This window comes from Ptychodera flava, chromosome 16, assembly GCF_041260155.1.
Source record: "Ptychodera flava strain L36383 chromosome 16, AS_Pfla_20210202, whole genome shotgun sequence".
Lineage (NCBI taxonomy): Eukaryota > Metazoa > Hemichordata > Enteropneusta > Ptychoderidae > Ptychodera > Ptychodera flava.
In genome coordinates, this window is record NC_091943.1 from 12,898,730 (window position 1) to 12,918,533 (window position 19,804).

Below are 19,804 nucleotides of genomic sequence, written 5' to 3' on the forward strand. Positions count from 1 at the left end.
TCTTAATCCCAAAGGTGTCAAGTTGAAAATAGTTCCCCTTCACTTCCGGTCAAACGATAACTAATGTGGCCCTTTAGGTCATTGATAAGTTACCATTGAATCCTATGTGGGCGACGTTCGATATATTAGGCATCTACTAAAGTGATCTATCACACCAAAATTATAAATTTTTCTTCCTGGGATTATCCTGAAGGTCTGTCAGTGACTTATGCCAGATGTTTCAATGCAAACAACCGACGGCAGGTAGAAGACCGGAAATGTGATGAAACCACCAGACCAGAACCGCTATTTATGTACTCCTGTTATGGGCAGCCATGCAACGCCAGGTAACACACAGGTGCAGCCAACGAACAATGCACTTTTAAAGGGGTCTTTACTATGATATTAGGCCTATATATTGTGCATGACAAGTAATGTGAACTGACTAATTTTAAGTCATTAGGGTAATTTATTAGCTGTTCATAATTAGCCCTCCCACTGAAAATTTTTTGACTTACCCTCCCCACTCAAACTTCATTTTTACCCACTCCCCACTTATTTTTGCCTGTTTCCCCTCCCCACTGTCAATTTTTGAAGCTCTCCTGCCCAGAGGCAAAAAAATTGCCGATTTCCCCTGCCCTGCAAAAAAATTCCCCTCAAAATTTTGTCATTCCATTTCCCCAGCAGACATGAAGCTACCTTATCCTGAGATAAAAATATTGTCGATTTTCCCCTGCCCTGTGAAAAAATTTCCCCTGAAAACTAACATTCCCCTGAAGACATCATACAGTACTGCAATGGCCTTCTATTTGGTTTCCATCCCGAATGATAAGGTTGACTGGCTCCTGTACTTACCCTGTGTCCCCAACCCTGGAAACACCATGGCCCAACTTCCCCTGTCCCCGTTTCAAAAGTGGCTTCCCCTCTCCTCGTTTTTCGCAAAGCCCTGTCCCCTGGACAATCAACTGATATCTGCCCTCCCCGACAAAAAACCTAAAATTTGCTCCCCTGCTACCTAAAAATATGTCCCCTCCCCAAGCAAAATTATAATTTCCCCTGCCCTCAAATATTGCTCCTGGAATAGCTTTTTCGATGAATAGCTCCGTTGGCTGCACCTGGTAACACAGCTCAGAGAGATATTAGACAAAACATGTTGACCTATGTTGACAGATCTTAATAAGCTTCCCATAATAGTATTGAAATCTGTCAGCATGTATCGGTATGTCTGTTTATAATTTTATTGCTTCATGAGTCTTCTATACAATTTTCTGGAAAATATGTAAATGAGCTAATAAAATGTGAAAATGCAACTGCCAGTCAAACTACTGCAAACGTCTCTTTAGTAAGTACATTTTTAAAGCAAAGTCAGTCAATTCTCAATCGGATTCAAACTCACAACTTTCAGCACCTAGGTACCTATAGCAAAGACATCACAGTCAAAACTGCTCGGCTAAATCCCAACCCTAAAAAGAGTTGTTCAATTTACTAACTTAAGATGCGGCTAATTTAAACTTTTCCTCTATATTTAGTATGATTAGGATGTCATTTCAGTTAAATTAAGAAAAATGCCGATTGCAATGAAACTTCAAAAACGCTAAAAAAGCCTGCAACTTATTCACAGTAAATTATAGTAGACGTATTCCTATACACACCCAGACTCTGCTTTTCTTCAGTCACATAATATTTGCATATGTAAAGTTTGGGAATATTGTTAGCCACTATAGACTATAGTCTATATAGGCCATAGTCTATATAGGCTATTTGGATGGTGTCCATCTGGCGTCCGTTTCTAGGTATGTATGTATATATGTATACATATATGTCTGTATGTATGTCTGTATGTATGTCCGTTCGTGAGGATGTCCGCCAACTCAAATATTTGAGAACCACTGTACTTTATACGGACTTGATATTTGGTTTGTAGAGGCACCATATGATTATGGCGAATGGTCTTTTTTCATTGTTATATAATTGTTGAAAATATGCAAATTAAGGCAAGAAAGCCATTTTTAGTCAAAAATATTCTTCATAACTGCTGGTCAAAGTGCTTTGATATTTGGTAATACAGGTCCCTTGTGATGACCTCACTCAGATTTATGAAAAATGTGATGAAATATGTGAGCTTGTATGTTTAAGAAAATTTTTGTCATTTTGGTCGAAAATCAGACAGCTTTGATATTTGGTGTACAGGTCTACAGGGATGACCTTAATGAGATTTGTCCAAATTGTGATGAAATTTGTGATATAAAGGCAATTTTTACCACTTTTGGTCAAAGTCTCCATCAAAAGTTCTGGTAAGACAGCATTAATATTTGGAATACATGTCGCTAGGGATGATATGAGATTTCTTCAAATTATATCAAAATCTGCGAGTTTGTATTTTTGGGGCTATTTGTTGTCATTTTTGGACATTTAGTTTTGCTTCTTAAAAACTGCTGGTCAGACATTTTGATATCTGGTGTGCAGATCCCTTAGGATGACCTAAGGCAGATAGTTTCATATAGTGAGGAAATATAGAAATTTGTATTTTGGGACAATTTTTGCCAATTTTGGTAAAAAATCTTTGCAAAAACTGCTTGTCGGATTGCTTTGCAATTTAGAATACTAAGTCCGAAGGATGAACTGAGCCATATATTTTGTTTGAACGGGGGGAACCCATAATTTTGTATTTTTTTGAGCCAATGTTTTATTCTGCTACCTTAAATGACCTATACCAACCTTGGATAACTTGTAAGACACTGTGTTTGACAACTAAACATAATGTAGTCATATTTTGTATCAATTTGTAGTAAAATATGATCAAGAAAACAAATTTGAGGTTATTTTTGACATAGTGGACCAACTTCAGCAAATATTTCATGTAGGAAACCCAAACACTGATAAGGAATTTGGATCCACTAGAATGCCAGATGGCAAGATACACACCATTGTGAATACTAGTCCAGTACATTTGTGATATTGGCATTTCAGGTCAAATTTTCTATATTTTATATTGGCAAAAATATCATCTTCTCTGAAATCGTTCGTCTAATAGCTTTCAAATTTGGTTTGCCAAATTTACATTAGTTCTGATCAAATGGGGAACGGTGTCATAAATGCTATTTACATACTTTTTCACCATAGTTGTCATTGTTGCTTCTGTTTCGGATAATTTATATTATCTTATATACATTGCCTCGTAGGACTATATGCAATGTTTTGTTTAAGAGTTACTCTCTGTTGAAGGTAATGTTGCTGCACCATAAACTTTTTTCCTTCTTGGATATGACATATACTACTGCCACATAAAACAAACGGGAGGCAACATTGTATCATTTTCTGTGGTAAGTTGGATCCGTACTTGGGGATATTGGGTGAAAGGAAGAAATCTTGAAGAATGTGTGGTACCAACTGATTTTAACCATTCAAACTCTTTCCATTCATTTCAGATGGGTTGAAAGTAAGTGGAGCCAGTGTTCAGTCACCTGTGGTAACGGAGTGCAGTACAGATCTGTCAGATGCTGGAGAATGATATCAGAGGGTTTGGACAGCTCTGTGTCCAACTCACAGTGCGATGAAAACAACAAACCGTCTACAACTCGGCCGTGTGAAGCCCCAGCGTGTGGACCACAGTGGGAGACTTCCGAATGGAGTGAGGTGATTATTCCTTCATTTACCTATTGCATTTCTTACGGTAGAATTCCTCTTGGGGCCAGATATTTAGACTCCTAATCTTTTAAAATACTTTTCTGATCTACCACTTGTGGTGATTCATTTTAAAGCTCTTCGTGTGAGAATAATATTCAATGTCTTAAGTTTTCTAAAATCGAAAATTTTAATTTTCTATTTAGACTTAACAAAGGGATGGCGGCCATTTTGAATTTCAAATATCGGTAAATGTTAGGTAGTTTGTTTCTCTAGTTCCAAACTTTGCAAGGTGACCCCTAAATTTTATTCTGGATTTGGTAAGAGAATGGATAATTGAGTTTCATTGAGGGAAGTTTGAGCAAAAGTTTAAGTCTTTAACTTTTGAGAAGCATAGTATCTTAAGCTGCCATTTGGTTATAATTATGACTAATGTGTAGGAGCTCATCCAGTAGGTGTATGCATGTACAATTTTGCATGTATAGCTGCAGTGGTCCATCTACTGCGAGCACTCAATAATTGCAGTGTGTGGCTCTGATGTTAGTGCTAAATGCTTCTAAGAGCTCTTCATGTTTTAGGGTAAAATGCGCCTTTGGGACAGATATTCGGACTCTCAAATTTGTATCATTCTTTTCTGATCTTTCACCTTTCACCTAAAATTTGTGAATTAATTCTCATTTTACTGTTATATGCAAATGATAGTGTTCCAGGAAGTGCGGCAGAGGTATTCGTACCCGACAAGTGAGGTGTTCACTACCGGACAATTCATGTACACTTGCTGACAAACCCAAAGTGAGAGAGTCATGCAACAATGGACCATGTCAGCGGACAGGATGGGCAGGTGGAAGGTGGAGTGAAGTATGTTTCTTAAATTTTCAATATTTTCGATGGCATGACTAATGAATTCTCTTTACACACTAGGATTATTTATAGCTACAGTTCAGTGTTACTTTTGGAAGTTGGGGAGCTTATTTTCCATTGTTATTCCCAGGAAAGACACCCGTAGAATAATAGAATCTCACACCCCCAAGGACCTGGGATCAGATTTCTCACACGAGTTGGGGATATTTTGTCTCACACGAGCCGCAGGCGTGTGTGAGACAAAATATCCCCAACGAGTGTGAGAAATCTGATCCCAGGTCCTTGGTGTGTGAGATTCTTTTTCTCACATGACCACAAAATGCGTTAAATTCACATTGGACATGTACAACATTATCCAAAATCGTGACAAGTCTGTCGTCTGCCTCTGCACTTTGACCTGCTTTACTTTGTAGTTCTGGTCTATGTGTTACTCGTCGTGCCATTGGATAACATTTTGCGTGTGGAACAAAATAGACTGTTTATCATCCAATCAGAGCTCGTGTAATATTTACTGCAGAGTGTGGGACGGTTTCTGAGAGTGTGGGATCGATTTTTCCCACACTGTTGGTCCCGCATTCCCAGCGGCCAGGAATGTGAGAAATATTTGATACAGACAACGATTCGAGAGGGAAATTATACCACCAGATCAATCCCCCTGAAGAAGGGAAATCTCAGAGCAGGGATTTGGAAAATCTCGGCAGCGCCTAACCCAATCCCAATCGTGTAGCACCAACACAAGAAGTTATAATAATCTTCCATTAAGATTTTCTGAACACGACTTCACATGGACAACAACTGAAAGTCACCACTTCACCATATACTATACTCACTTTTACATGTAAAACATTGACATAAGTTTTCCACTTTTCAAGGAGTATTCACAGTATTGGTGAAATATAAGCATCATGCCGGCATATTTTCAAACTTAATAGCACTGGAAAAGTGAAGTATTTCTGACGTGATATTCATGAAGTGCATGACTTTGAACTCTGTTTCCCTATGAATACTGACACTATGATCTTTCCTTTACACCTGTGTTCTCTTTCGCTTTTATTTGATATCAGTTTTGTCTGTTACTCGTACAAATATTAGACAGTCTTGTCCAGTCTAATGCCAAAACATTTTGTGATCTACTCACACCAAATGTATATGTCAAAGTAAGAAATGCTATTTATTCACATATATGCAAAGAAAACAAGTACATTGGAACATACGCCAATTGACACTTTTTTCACCTTGTTCAGTGCAGCATGTGCTGGGACTTACTTGGTTGAAGTCCAAGCTGAGTAGAATGCGCCTTGGGAACAGATATTCGGATTCTCAAAGTTTTACAATCCCTTCTAGTCTACCACTTGCGCAGGCTCATTTTAAAGCTCTGGGAGTGAGAAAAATATTCACCATCTTAGTTTTTTGAAAAATCTGAGAACGATATTTTTCCCTGTAGAGTTAACTCAAGGATGGCGGCCATTTTGAATTTCAAATATTGGTGAACGTTAGGTAATTTGCAATCTGGTTAATGTAGAGATGCAACCGTATAACAGTTTGTATTTACTTGTTTGGATCTTGTGAATGTCTTCTTTTCTTATTAACTGATGAAAACAATGGCATAAGTAAATTTCTTAGGCCATTTTATGCTTTGACTGATAGCTTTCAAATTTGATTTGTTCAGTGGTGCCTGGGACTTCATTCATTTTTACCCAGAGGTGCAATTTACCAACCTTTCTCAAAAGTTACCTCAGCTAGAGAACTTTCAAATTTGATTTGGTACCTTTGGTGATTTATTTAAGGTGGCCAACATTTTGTTGTTGTAATCTTTATTCAGGTGTGTTTTAAATATGGTAGTGAAATTTGCTTATGCAAATTTTCACCTTCAGATTTCCTATTTTTTTGCCAAATTTCCTTCAGCTCTTAAGTTTCTCACCTGAAAGTTGTTTTATTTCTTGTATCATACCCCCATCAGTGTAAATAAAATGGGAATACAGTGTCATTGGCACTATTTTATTTTAAACTCTTTTCATATGTAAATAATTTGGCTAATCTTGTCATTTTAGTGAAACATGTATTTCCCTAAAACAATTAACTCGTCCAATTAGCTTTCAGATTTAGTTTGGAGGTTCTTTGGGATAACCTCATCTATATGTGATCACGAAATTTCTGATTTTGGGCCCATTGGCTCAGTTTTTATCGGAAGGTTTTTCTTCAAGTATACTTTCTGTACATCTACAGGTCAAATATGTGTAATATATTCAAATAGAAGCACAATGGAATTGATGCACTTTTTTTTCCAACAGTGTTCCAAACCTTGTGGCACCAAAGAGCGCACTCTTTTCTGTATAAGTGAGGTGACAGGCATTCCAGTAGAAGACTCCCTCTGTGATTCACATCCTCGACCAAGGTCAAGGTACCCTTGCGATAAAGACTGTGATCCTATGTGGGTACCACAATCATGGGAATCAGTAAGTAACTCTTAACCACCAAGTAAGAAGTGAAAAAAGCCTACTTTTCAATAATAGTTACAGTTTACGATTACAAATACAGTATCTTATCTCAATAAATGGTGAAACACAGCAAAATAACTTGACAACATCAGTGAATACCCAGTCAATTTATCCACACTGCTAGAACCACAGAACTTAGATACCTGTTGTAGTAACTTTCACTTGCAATTTTTTAAAATTAATTCACAATAATGTTCAGTGTTTGATGTAACTCACTAACTTGGCTGGCAAAATCTTGTCAGCGACAGAGCAGACTATATATATTTACTGAGATCGATAAAAACAATTACCAAAATTTTGTTTTTAACATAATTTTTGTCATTTTTGATAATTTCATTAGCAGAAATCACCTTTTAGTTCTACTATGTGGTAATCAGCTATTCACAAGCTTGGCTCATGGTAAAACTGTAGTTTTCATTCAGATGGAGTGCACCTAACAGGACAGATATTTGGACTCTGAAACTTTTACACTACATTTTGGGTTTGATTTTGTAAGAATCATAAAAAATGTAATTTTTTCCATGGAATTAACACGGAGATGGCAGCCATTTGGATTTTAAGTGTTTGTGAATAGTGGCTAATTTGTTTCCATGCAACCAGATTTTGCGCGGTGACCAAAATTTTTCTTTATTTCAAATGGTACGGGTACTGTTTCCTTATGAAAAGTTTGAGCAAATGTTTAAGTTGTTCAGTTTTGAGGCACAAACTACCTTAAAAACACTGGCTAGTCACAAAGAGTATGTGCTCAATGTATGTCATCCAACATATATTAGTGATTAAACTGTTAGCACAATGTTCGTCCATACAACTTTTCTGTAGGTCCAATACACCTCCACAGAAGATCCTAAAAACTTCATCATAGCTCTTCTCCAACTCTTTTATAATATCCAATGTTATTGACAAAAACTGAATTTTCAGTCTGAACGAGAAGTTCATTTGTCAACAATAATAAGTGTAAGGTAGAATGCGCCTCAGGGACAAATATTCAGACTCTCACACAATTTTCATTCTTTCTGATCTACCACTTGTGGGGGTTCATTTTATACCTCTTGATATAAGAAAACTTTTCACCAGCATAGTTTTTCGAAAATCGATAATTTTATTTTTTCTCTATAGAGTTAACACAGGGATAGCAGCCATTTTGAAGTTTAAATATCAGTAAATTTTGGGTTATTTATTTCTGTAGTACCAAAATTTGCACGGTGACCCTCGATTCTTATTCTTGATTTTAAAAGAGAATAGTTGAAAGATTCCTTACGGAAAGTTTAAGCAACAGTTTAAGTCTTTCACTTTCAAGGTGCTTAGTACCGTTAGCTAAATTGTCGCATTTCTTTTGCAGTGTACGTCAGAATGCGGCACAAAGAAAAGAGAGGTTCTGTGTGGTTACACAAAGAATGGAACCGACTTTCAAGAGACTAACTCGTGCGATAGGAAAACAAAGCCTGAAGCAGTAGCTGACTGCAGAGAAGGGAGCTGTGAAGTGAAACCACAGTGGTTCACAACAGGTTGGTCCCAGGTGAGTCGATGCAAATATCAAAGGGGCCCCAAATGCAATGGTCCTTACACACAAACATCAGGATTTCTCAATGGCCCCCGGATGACATACGTTCCCTTCCAAGGTCATTTGCAGCAAGCATTTGCTGGTAAAATGTGTAAAATTATTTGACATATCGAATTTGCCTTTCTAAACACTGATCAGCCTAAACTTTAAGTTTATATATTGATAAAGTATTTCACACCTCCCATAGCAGTGGCAATGAGACAATTTGCCTGTGTTTGTACAACATCATGAGCTTGTATTTCAGTTGTGTTTATTGTACGCTAGACTTTTAAAGTAACAGAAAAATCGAGAGTGTGTGAAACACACCCAATAGAAAAACCGTGACTCAAGTTTTCAACTGGCTGTTTACGACGCCAACATAACCAATGCTATACTCATCTACTTTGTTGGTTATTGAATTTCATCATCTTCTCAGAAGTCACATTGATCTACGGATTTCTTCATTTGTTTTAAAGAAATCCCTGTGTTTTGAGACCTTGGACATCACAATTTAAATTATTGTGGTACCTATAGCGAACTTGGCTCGTGCGGGTGATAGAAATCATTGATTCAGATTTCAAAAATACTGTAATTTCTCTCTCTCTCTCTCTCTCCTCTCTCTCTCTCTCTCTCTCTCTCTCAGTGCTCTAAAAGTTGCGGCCAAGGTATCAAGAGTCGAGAAGTATCGTGTTATCTTAACAATGCTCCAGCTACTGGTTGTATTGCAGAAAAACCCCCAACTCTTGTGGAATGTGTTGAAGCAACCTGTCCAGTAGCAACTCCAGGTAATCAACTGTTTTGTTCTCCCCTTCAATAAATTCTGTACATTTGGATATTTTTGGAGCATTCAACCATGGACAGTGTTTCATTCACAGCATGATGTTCAATTATACTCAGCGTGAATATATATGTAAGTATGATATGAGTCAGGAAAAACAAAAAGTACAAACTAACTTTAATTTTCCTCTCTCTTTTATTTCATTATCATCATTGAATTGCCCGGCCTGCATAGCTTCTGACTGTAAAGAAAGTGTCACGAACTATAAGTGTGACTTGGTCGTGCAGAACAACCTGTGTAATCACTGGTTTTACAAGAGAGCTTGCTGCGATTCTTGTGACGAGAGCGGAAACCCCAGGAGAGGCGGGTCAAACCGACAGGGAAGGTAGAAATCTTGGCAGTTCCATGAAGCAATATGTCACTAGTCAAACGTCGGCCTGTTATCATTGTTGAATGGACATTACTTAACATATGTTACATCCCCAGCGATCACACCGATCACAGAACGGACCCTACTATACGACTTTCAGCTTGCAGCTTGCTGTCACTATTATGGAAATGACCGTACTGGACACTTTTTGACCTGTCTTCACCAGTGAACTGACCCTACTACACAACTTTTGTCCTGTCACCCCCATATAAAGTGAATCGACCTGACAACACAACATTTGGTCTGTCATCCAGATACTGTGGACCCTTTTAAGCAGTTTCTAGCCTTTGATCACCATGGCATGTACAGCATGTACCCTGCAACACAACTATTGCCCTATCACTCCAGTGGAGTGGGCTCTCCTACACAACTTTTGGCTTGTTATCACTATGGAACAGACCTCACAACTTTTGGCCAATCACAATGGAATGGATGATACACACAACTTTCAGTCTGTCATCACCATGGAGCAACTTTTGGCCAATCACAACGGACTAGAAATTATACACAAGTTTTGCTTTGTCATCACCTCAACACAAACTACATCCAACTTTTGTTCAGGTGTTTGCATAAAGAGTAAATTAAACCCTTTGCCCACATCTTTAACTTTTTACCCTCTTCATAGATATAACCAAATTTTTATGAAATACCCTTTAGTCATGCAGCCCCGTATATGCAATAAGCAAGATTTCTGTTGGGTCAAAGACTAGATTCTAAAGGCTGTTGTCAATCAAATTTGAGAACAGACTGCACAACCAGTGTACTGGACAGCCTATTGTAGCAGAGCTGTCAAAATTAAGGTAGTATGCATCTCGAAAGTAACAGACTTAAACTCTTGCTCAAACTTTGCTCACTGAAACTTTCAACCATCTCCCCTACCAAATCAAGAATAATAATCAGGAGTTATCATGCAAAGTTTGGTACTAGAGAAACAAATCACCCAACATTTACCGCTATTAGAAATTCAAAATGGCCGCCATATCTGTGTTAACTATATGAGAAAATCAAAATTTTCAAAAAACCAAGACTTGAACTTGTTTCTTACTCCAAACAGCCTTAAAAATGAGCCCCCACAGGTGGTGAATTAGAAAAGAATCGTAAAAGTTTTGACAGTCTAAATCTTCTGTCCCTGAAGCATATTCTACCTTAAACACACCCCAACACACCATTTCTGCATATACAGGGACATTATAAAAGCTATAAGAAACCAAATGGGTTGGTCTATACAAGGGTGGAAGGTTGACTATGATCTATAATAATTTTTGTAGTCTTTTTCTTAGCATCTGCATATTTACATTACTATATGTATACTATAGTTTCACCAGGCAGTGCCTGGCATTTTTTAATTATCAAAAGACCTTTAACCCCAAGAACCCTGTTTTGGGTAAATGCATACATTATATCAAAGGTCATTAGAAGGTCAGGGTTCAAAGGTAAATGTCTTTTGCTGGAGATTCAAACTATTATCTTAAAACATGTTCAGTATTTTAAACTTTCAGTGTTATCTTTTTCTTGCAAACTGGTTCATCGATGTCTTTCAAATGCATTATTAAGTGGTTTTGGTGGCAGTTTAGTCAGAGTATTGTCATTTCCATGGTAACAGCATATTCTTTGAATCACCATAAATATATTTAGTAAGGTTCTTGCTTTGTTAGATGCTCATTCTGCGGCTAGAACGCTGATTTGTGGTAGCAGTAATCATGTGGTGTAGACATCGCTTGAGCTAGCCAATAGGATGGTACAGAAGTATCATTACAAACAGCCTCTTGACAAGTACCAGACCTGACCTTCCTAAAACCCATGACCCCACATCCTATGGCCTATGAGCCATCATCAGCTTGACCTATGAACTATCAGACATTCTGTTAAATGCTCAAAATCTGGGAAATGGCCTGTAAATTTTCTTATCTTTGGTTTTGTTTTTGTCATTTTGTTTTATGATAGCTTTTTTGGCCTGAACAGATAGATAATTTCTAAATTTATGAAAAAATGTTTCTTGGACATAAAAATAGTAAAAAAAATTTGGATACATTCTTAATGGATCAAGAAAAATGATTTGAATTCAAAGTGAGATGAAGCTTGGAATGAAACCAATTAGGACTTTCTGCTTGTCCAGATACTTTTTACAGTAGGAGTGTACTGCCAAGACATGGAGTGTTGAACACACCAAGAATTCAATAATCCAAAGAAATGACAGGGGCACCACTTTAACACGGAAAAAGACCATTTCACTTTTTGACATAACCTTTGAAAAACATACCAAAGGAATTCTTTCACTGAATAACAGAATGAGAGTCTTTCCAATGAATACGGAATTTTCATTTTAACTTGCCCAGTAAAACCTGCAAAAGAAATGCAAGGTGTTATTTTCCAGCAACAGGGTGAATTTCATTTACTCTTTTTTTTCGAAGATTTTTCTGAATTCTTGAACCATTCACTTGACAACAGTGATGCAGATGTAGTGTGGCTGAATCCCTTTATCTCTTGCCGTACAGAAAATATTTATTTTAAAATATGTATGTGTATAAGCTTACATTTAAGTTTCCATGTTATTATGTGTGTTCTAAAACATTAAGTTACTATCATAGCTCGATCATGGCTTTTCTGCCAAGAAATTTTAAATCACACCCCAAACTTTGAACAACAAGTGAAAGATAGCTGGTACAGTCAGGTTAATTTTATTTATACATCCTCTTCTTTGCTTTGTAACAAAGTGACTAATTGGCTTAAACAAGGAGAATATCAGTATGAAATGTATGTGACAACCTACCAGAGCATTTCTTTAAAGATGATGCTGTTGGAAATTGTGAGTCAAATGACATGCAACACAACAAGCAACCATAGTTATGGCATTTTTTTTTGGTCAGTTGTGCTACCAGAAATAGTAGCAATCCTTCAAGACTCACAAAACACGGGGAAAATGAGAACTAGAACATTGCATTACCTTCAGAAATTACGCAAAAGAAGATATACCTGTTTCCCAAAATGTATGAGCGCCCTCATTGGTGGTTTTGAGAAACATTTATTTTTCCCCAATGAAGCAAGTTTTCACCATAGTTTTAAAGCGCACACTTTTCAACAAGTTATCCTTGTCCTCACTGAATTTTCTTCCTCAATGCCAATTTTGCCACTGCATAGTTTGTAAACGCTATAATTCTACTTTTTATTTGTATTTTATCCCATCAATATTGCTTTCATTCGGCCAACATGTATAACATTTTTGTAAGTTTTTAAAATACTGAATTTTCCATTCAGTTTACAGAAATGCTTAGCACTAGATGTTGGCTATTAGTTTGAAAGAAATTACAACTGTTGAGATTTTCAAAGACTAGATTTTGCTAAATATTGTAACCTAAGTAATCATGATAATAAAATATATCTATCAATTTGAAATCATTACACAATGACTCTTGTACTGATTATTTTATCAATATTCTGCAAGATCTACAGTTTGTTGAAAACATCCTGGTTAAGACTTTTTCTGACATTCCTGCAGAGTTTTTATAGCTCCCGCTTTACAATAGGTGTATGACAATGGGAACTTATCTGAGAGGAGGAATGCCCATTGTATTGTATGACTATGTTTACTTTATGTATGTATTTACGTATGTATGTATGTATGTTCGTATGTATATATGAATGTATGTATGTATGTTTGTCTGTATATATGTATGTATGTAGATATGTATGTATGTATGTATGTTAGTATATATGTATGTATGTATGTATGTATGTATGTATGTATGTATGTATGTAGATATGTATGATGTATGTATGTATGTTAGTATATATGTATGTAGATATGTATGTATGTATGTATGTTAGTATATACCGGTATGTATGTATGTATGTATGTATGTATGTATGTATGTTAGTATATATGTATGTATGTAGATATGTATGTATGTATGTATGTATGTTAGTATATATGTATGTATGTAGATATGTATGTATGTATGTATGTATGTATGTAGGTATATATGTATGTATGCAGATATGTATATATGTTTGTTTGTCTGTATATCTGGCCAGCCATCCTCTGAAAAACTAAAAAACGGCTGAGGATATCACTTTGATATTCAGTGTGTAGATGCATCATGGGTAATATAGCTCCTATTATATAAACGAAAGTGCAAGTGCTGAAGATATGCAAATGAGCTTAAAAATATAAAAAATGCTGACAAAGTTCTGGAACCTAGGAAGTGCCTCTGATGCTTAAAGTGCAGTAACCTCCAGTAGAGTTTATGTACTGCAGATTTTTTCAGTTCATAGCACTTTCTTCAATGTTGTATTTTTAGGAAATCTTATTTTTTGTCCGTTTTAGTAGAAACTAAAATTTTCCCAAATATTGTTTGCAAGATCCCATTGCCTTCAATTGCAGGTCCCTAGTGGTGTTCACAAACATATATTATCAAATCGTTACAGAATATATCTAATTTTGAGAATATTTTTGTCATTTCTGGTTAAAGCAAGATAAATCTTTATTAAGGAATCACTTGGCCCACTGACATTTGATATTACAGTTCCTCAGAATGGACTCATTGAGATCAAATGAAAATAGGCAACAATATTTTACCACATTTCTTATTTATGGTGATTTTTTTACCGACAAAGAGTTTGAGTAAATGGTTTGGTGATTTAAGATATGACAAAGTGTTTAGTGTCATACTTTCATACACTTTTCATAACAAAACAATGCAAAATGTGACTTTTACAAGTTCTTTGTCGGATATAGCGCCCTCATTTGCAGAATATAGTCAAGGACTGGCAATTTTACTATTTATTGCACAACTTTGAAAAATTGCCAGTTAGCATATTCTATATGAATTGACACAAAAGATATTACGTCCCGATAACTATACCAAGTGTTTCAGGGTGTCAGAACTCTTCAAGATTACCAAATCACCTTGTACCGTACTATGTACAATTGGTAATAATATAAAATGTGATATGAGAAGGATTCTCTTTTTCTCAGTATTTTATTCGTCTTGCAAAACAAACAAACAAACAAAGTCAATAAACGTCCAAAAATTGACCACAAAATTGAGTTTGCAATCAGCTGATCCAAGGCAAAATAAAGCTATTACAATCTCCAATATCATGACAATTATTCACAAACATAAAACAATATTTTCTCTTGAATAATTTTTTGACATAAAACTTTTTTTAACGTATAAAAATATACTGTGTGAACTGTTGTATGCATGCCTGTGATATGCTACATACATAAGTTATGTCAGCAAACAAAAAACAGTGTCAGGTCAGAGTCGGGTAATTCAGTACATGATGTCAGTATTTTACTTTGTCTGACGGAAATACAACAAAATGCTCCTGGAAAAAACATAAGATGGCATCACAAGAAATAATGATGTACAAGGTACACTCACATGCAATTTTAAAGCACGTTTTCAAGTTTTTGATTCAGCAACCTACATCAAAAAATCATTTGCTTAACTTTTTCACCCCCAAATTCCCTATCAATGTGTCCACAATGACAATTGATAACAATGGGTTTGGGTCAAACCACTGTGGTGAAAGGGGTTCTTGTTAACTTTTGGCACGCAGACCATAATTATTATACCTTTCACTTTCACTACTTCACCACACACGACTTTTACTGATACTGAGCACATTTGTCCACACGTTTTGTATAGAATTTCACATGCTTGACCATCTCCAAATATTGAAATCAATAATGTACAATAAATTTCACCCTTACATGAAAGAAATCTTAACAAAACACTTTGGCTGACTCACTCATAAGAACTCGAACTCCATAAATAAACTTTCATAATTTTAAAACTCAACTCGAAACAATCGAACTCTGGAGACTGTACACTTTTAAATAATGTCCTACATGTGCAAAAATACTAAGAAATAATTTACAAAATATTTTATCTCAGTCAACATTATATTTACAAAACTCTGCAAATAAGACTGTACACTGCACAAATTTTACAGAAATTACATCAAAACATCATTCCATGTAAATGAAATACTGTTGACATTTTTATTAATGATAAAATTATATATATATATATATATTATATATATATATATATATATATATATATATATATAATATATAATATATATATATATATATAATATATATATATATACTTGCATAACATGCATTCTCAGACTTTTCATTTTGCCATAAATATCATGTTTGATAATTGAGACTTTTTCTTTTTTTTCATTCACCAGATGTACAGCAAAAGCTAAACTCTCAATTTTTTAGACACCTTAACTAGTTCACCCCTAAATTTCCTGTCAAACGGTCCACACTCACCATCGATAACAATGGGTTTGAGCCAGACCATGGCAGCAAAAAAGTAAGGCCAGGCCTTATGAAAGGGTGAAGTCCTTGTAATTTGTCAGAGGTTTTATAACTTAAAGATACAAAAGAAGCTTGACTTGATAATCCTTTCTTCATAGGTCTGTCTGGTTCGGTTGTACACCACTTTGAAACACAAATATTACATTCTATAGTTACTCTAAAAGTATTTTAAAGTTTAAAAGAACTATTTCATCCCATTTTTACTTTCAAGAGTCAACGCCTCTCTCCTTATTTATAAATCGACTAAACCTGTGCAAACATCAGGTGATGTCATATTTTTGACTCATTTTGGAACTGCGGACACTTAAAACAACTGCATGGCAAAGGATTTACTCAACGTGTTTGACCTCAGACCAACCCTCCATCCTTCCCTGAAAGACAGCAGTTTGGAAGTGCATGAATACAAAAATTAAGGCAGAATGTGCCCCAGGTCAGATATCTCAAACTTTTATTTTATCTTTTTTGTTGACCACCTGTAAGGGCTCATTTTGAAGCTCATGGAGTAACTTTAATTTTCAGCTTTTCGAAAATCAAAAATTTTACTTTTCCCCATACAGTTAACACAGAGGTGGCAGCCATATCGAAGTTTGAATATCAATAAATTTTAGGTTGTTTGTTTTATAGTGCCAAAACATGTACAGTGACCCCTGTCTCTAATTCTTTAATTCTTTTGAAATAGAATGGTATAAAGTTTCCTTGAGTTGAGCAAAAGTTTAAGTTTTTTTAATTTTGAGGCGCATACTACCTTTCGTGAATATATCCAAGAAAGATAAATTGCTGAAATAGGTTTTCAAAGAACATCAATGTACATGACTTCCATGACTAGCCATTGCATGTCGTTGTTGGTATGAATTTGTGCAAAATAATCAAAATAGGGCTGAATCCAGATTTCCTGACAGAGGTCAACAAATCTAACGGTATCTTATATTATAGATTTGATACAAAGTTTATTGGCCCTGGAATATGTGTAAAATAATGCGCGACATACAAATGCGTGACATTTGCGATTTGTTCTTGTTGTCTGGTGATCTTTGTATAAATTAAGAGCAAAGAGTTTTTCTCAGTTCTAGAACTTGGCAGATATTATTCTGACAAATAGTTCAAGAATACAACAGCATACCTAATAAAATGTTAAGTGAGAAATTTACCTAAACCTTCAAAATTTCCACTGTCATTGTTTTCATTGTATTCTCAAAATCAATGGAAGCCAAAACATTCACAGAATTCAAGACTTGGTTACCAAATCATCGTGAAAATCTCTGATCAAATTTATCTAAACACAATCCTTGAGAATTACACATACAATTATGCATCTATTATTTACCAGGTAGTCAAGGTTACAAAGATCCTGATATTGATTTTAATTAATTCATCTGGCTAGATTTGTAAATTGTAAAAAATATACATTTCAGCCATTGTGGATCAATGTCACTTTAAAGTACGATCTGAAAGTTTTTTCAACAGAGAGGGCGCTGTTCATGAAGAGAATTACAAACACACATACACACATATGTACACAGCCACTGCTCATATCACTCAGCCTGGTGTACCAGAGTGCCCACTGACCTCTAATTATTGTCCAATTTACTTTCTGCAAGACTACCTAGTATGAAAGGTAAGCACCATAATTATCAGACAGATGAGTGCATCAAGGAAAATTACAATTGTAAACTGTCCACTGTTACTCATGAGGCATATGAACCATGTAAGATTTATTGCGGCCAAAATTGGTTGATTTGCTCCAGTGAAATATAATTTACAACTTTGTCTTGTTGAACTATATACAAACAATTCATGATAAATCCCTGTTCATGCTGTTGGAATTGAAGTTTGCCTTTGATAGCACCGCGTGTCATGCAGACTCAGTGAGAGTTAGATAATACTCCATTGCTTCGCAATATGTTTCAGGTGTACGCACAGCAGTATAAAGATATCACAGCACCTGCACAAAGATTAGTGATAGCTTCAATCAACTTTGGGGAATCTAGAATAACATCCAATATCTGTCAGCACCAAGTCACAGCTGCATCACAAGCTGAGGTCACTTTGTCACACAGCTAGTATATGAATGGCCAATCTCATACTTCATAAATGTCGGGTTTCCCATCATGCACTTGGCAAGTGGCGTGATTACCAAACCATCACCATAGCAGGATTCTAAAGCTTCAAATCTGAAAAAAAAGAAAGAAGTGTGGAAATATTATGGAAACATTTTTTCAAACTTATTAATATTCATTGTTAATTGGTACTAAAAAATTTTCAGTGATGTGCCAAATCATATATGGCTCCATTAACTCTATCATGCAGTATTTTATACTCTTATCTCACAATCTATTAAATATACAGTTCCCAACTCTCAAAATCCTGTGTTAGATACCAAGTGTTCAGCTTGTCTGTAGAGCAGCGAATTTTATATCAATCAATCAATCAATCTTTATTATACTGAACTCATGTATATGGTACATTCAAAAATTGGACAAAGTACAAAACTGAACACTTAGTCCAGACTGCATTTGTCAATAACACGATGCAAAATGTGTTGGTGAACGCTGACGCATGGCATTCCAACAGAAAAACAATGAAATGAGTATTTGTACTTGAACAAAAATAATGAAACTTTTTGTCATCAAAAGTTTAACACATCTAGTCCCTTTAAATTTGGATGGCAATTTGTCAGTGACCTACATCATACATGTACATGTACATTATTGTCATGATAGCTGTAGGAGAATTTTAATTCGGTTATCAATCTGTCCATAAAGGTATTATTACACTTCATAACACTCAGAACCAATTTGAGAAATGAGAAGTGTAATGCTAACTGAATGTGATTTCATATTGTTGTACAATTACCCAAGAACTTTACTGAACAAATACAATATTATTCAGCTTGGATATTACACTGCCGTGATGCAAACATAAATCAATACTTTTCCCATCCACATCCTGTGACTTTTTAAAAATCTCGGAAATTTCAATCGGAAAAATAAACTGAAATCATGTAGTTGAGGTCTCATGAAAAAAGGGAGACAACGGGTAATATTGCATCAATGATTCAAGTTACAGATGGACACAGCTGTCAGGAGAGCCCCCTTGACATGGTCGCCACGGAATAGCTGACACTCAGTCTCTAGGGGAGAGGGAAAATGAAATTTATGGTTCATTCACTGCTGAGAGAGCCATCAAACTTGTGTAGTGTCAGTGTAAGACTGAATGGCTGCAATGTGTGTGTCTGCATGTCCGCAACCTTGATAAATCAAACATACTGAGAAATCTCTTTATACTCTACAAGAAATACACAGAGGAAGTAAATTATTTTCCAGGGCTTGGCAGCTAATTAGTCATGTGTCTTTAATATTTATAATCATCTACACTTTTTGGTATCATCAAAGAGTTTTGAAAATAGATATTATTGTATAAACAACTATTTCAATATGCTAGCATATGTAAGCGTGTGTGTGTGTGTGTGTATATAATGTTTATGTGTGTGTGTATGTGTGTTTGTGTGTGTGTGTATATATATATATATATATATATATATATATATATATATATATATATGTAGTTTGTGCATGTGTTTTTGTGTGTGTATGTGTCCAATATTAAAGTAATATGCAAATTAATTTCTGATGAAATGGACTTCTTTCATCATTCTTGTCTGTGCATTCAGTTTCACTGTTCCGTTCACACTCATTCATTAAGCAATCTTTATTTTCGCAACCAAACCGATGTAATTCTTACATTTTATTCC

The 19,804-nt window shown here is 35.5% G+C and overlaps 2 protein-coding genes and 1 long non-coding RNA gene across 5 annotated transcripts in view; 2 read left to right on the plus strand and 1 right to left on the minus strand.

The window, feature by feature from the left end:
- Positions 1-13,114, plus strand: part of LOC139114033 (ADAMTS-like protein 2) — a 29,620-nt gene extending 16,506 nt beyond the window's left edge. For both annotated transcript variants that reach the window (XM_070675511.1, XM_070675510.1), the window contains exons 11-17: positions 194-326; positions 3,408-3,615; positions 4,306-4,461; positions 6,756-6,920; positions 8,302-8,478; positions 9,146-9,287; positions 9,515-13,114. In XM_070675511.1, the coding sequence (XP_070531612.1) occupies positions 194-326; positions 3,408-3,615; positions 4,306-4,461; positions 6,756-6,920; positions 8,302-8,478; positions 9,146-9,287; positions 9,515-9,669 (1,136 nt within the window). In that variant the 3' untranslated portion in view covers positions 9,670-13,114. The remainder of the gene's footprint in view (positions 1-193; positions 327-3,407; positions 3,616-4,305; positions 4,462-6,755; positions 6,921-8,301; positions 8,479-9,145; positions 9,288-9,514) is intronic.
- Positions 13,115-15,838: 2,724 nt separating this feature from the next.
- LOC139114038 (uncharacterized) overlaps positions 15,839-19,804 on the minus strand; it is a 50,348-nt gene continuing 46,382 nt past the window's right edge. Inside the window, exon 3 of the mRNA XM_070675514.1 lies at positions 15,839-18,224. The gene's annotated coding sequence lies outside the window, so the exon portion shown is untranslated. The remainder of the gene's footprint in view (positions 18,225-19,804) is intronic.
- Positions 17,557-19,804, plus strand: part of LOC139114040 (uncharacterized) — a 38,483-nt gene continuing 36,235 nt past the window's right edge. For both annotated transcript variants that reach the window (XR_011547786.1, XR_011547787.1), the window contains exon 1: positions 17,557-17,668. This is a non-coding gene — a long non-coding RNA (uncharacterized lncRNA). The remainder of the gene's footprint in view (positions 17,669-19,804) is intronic.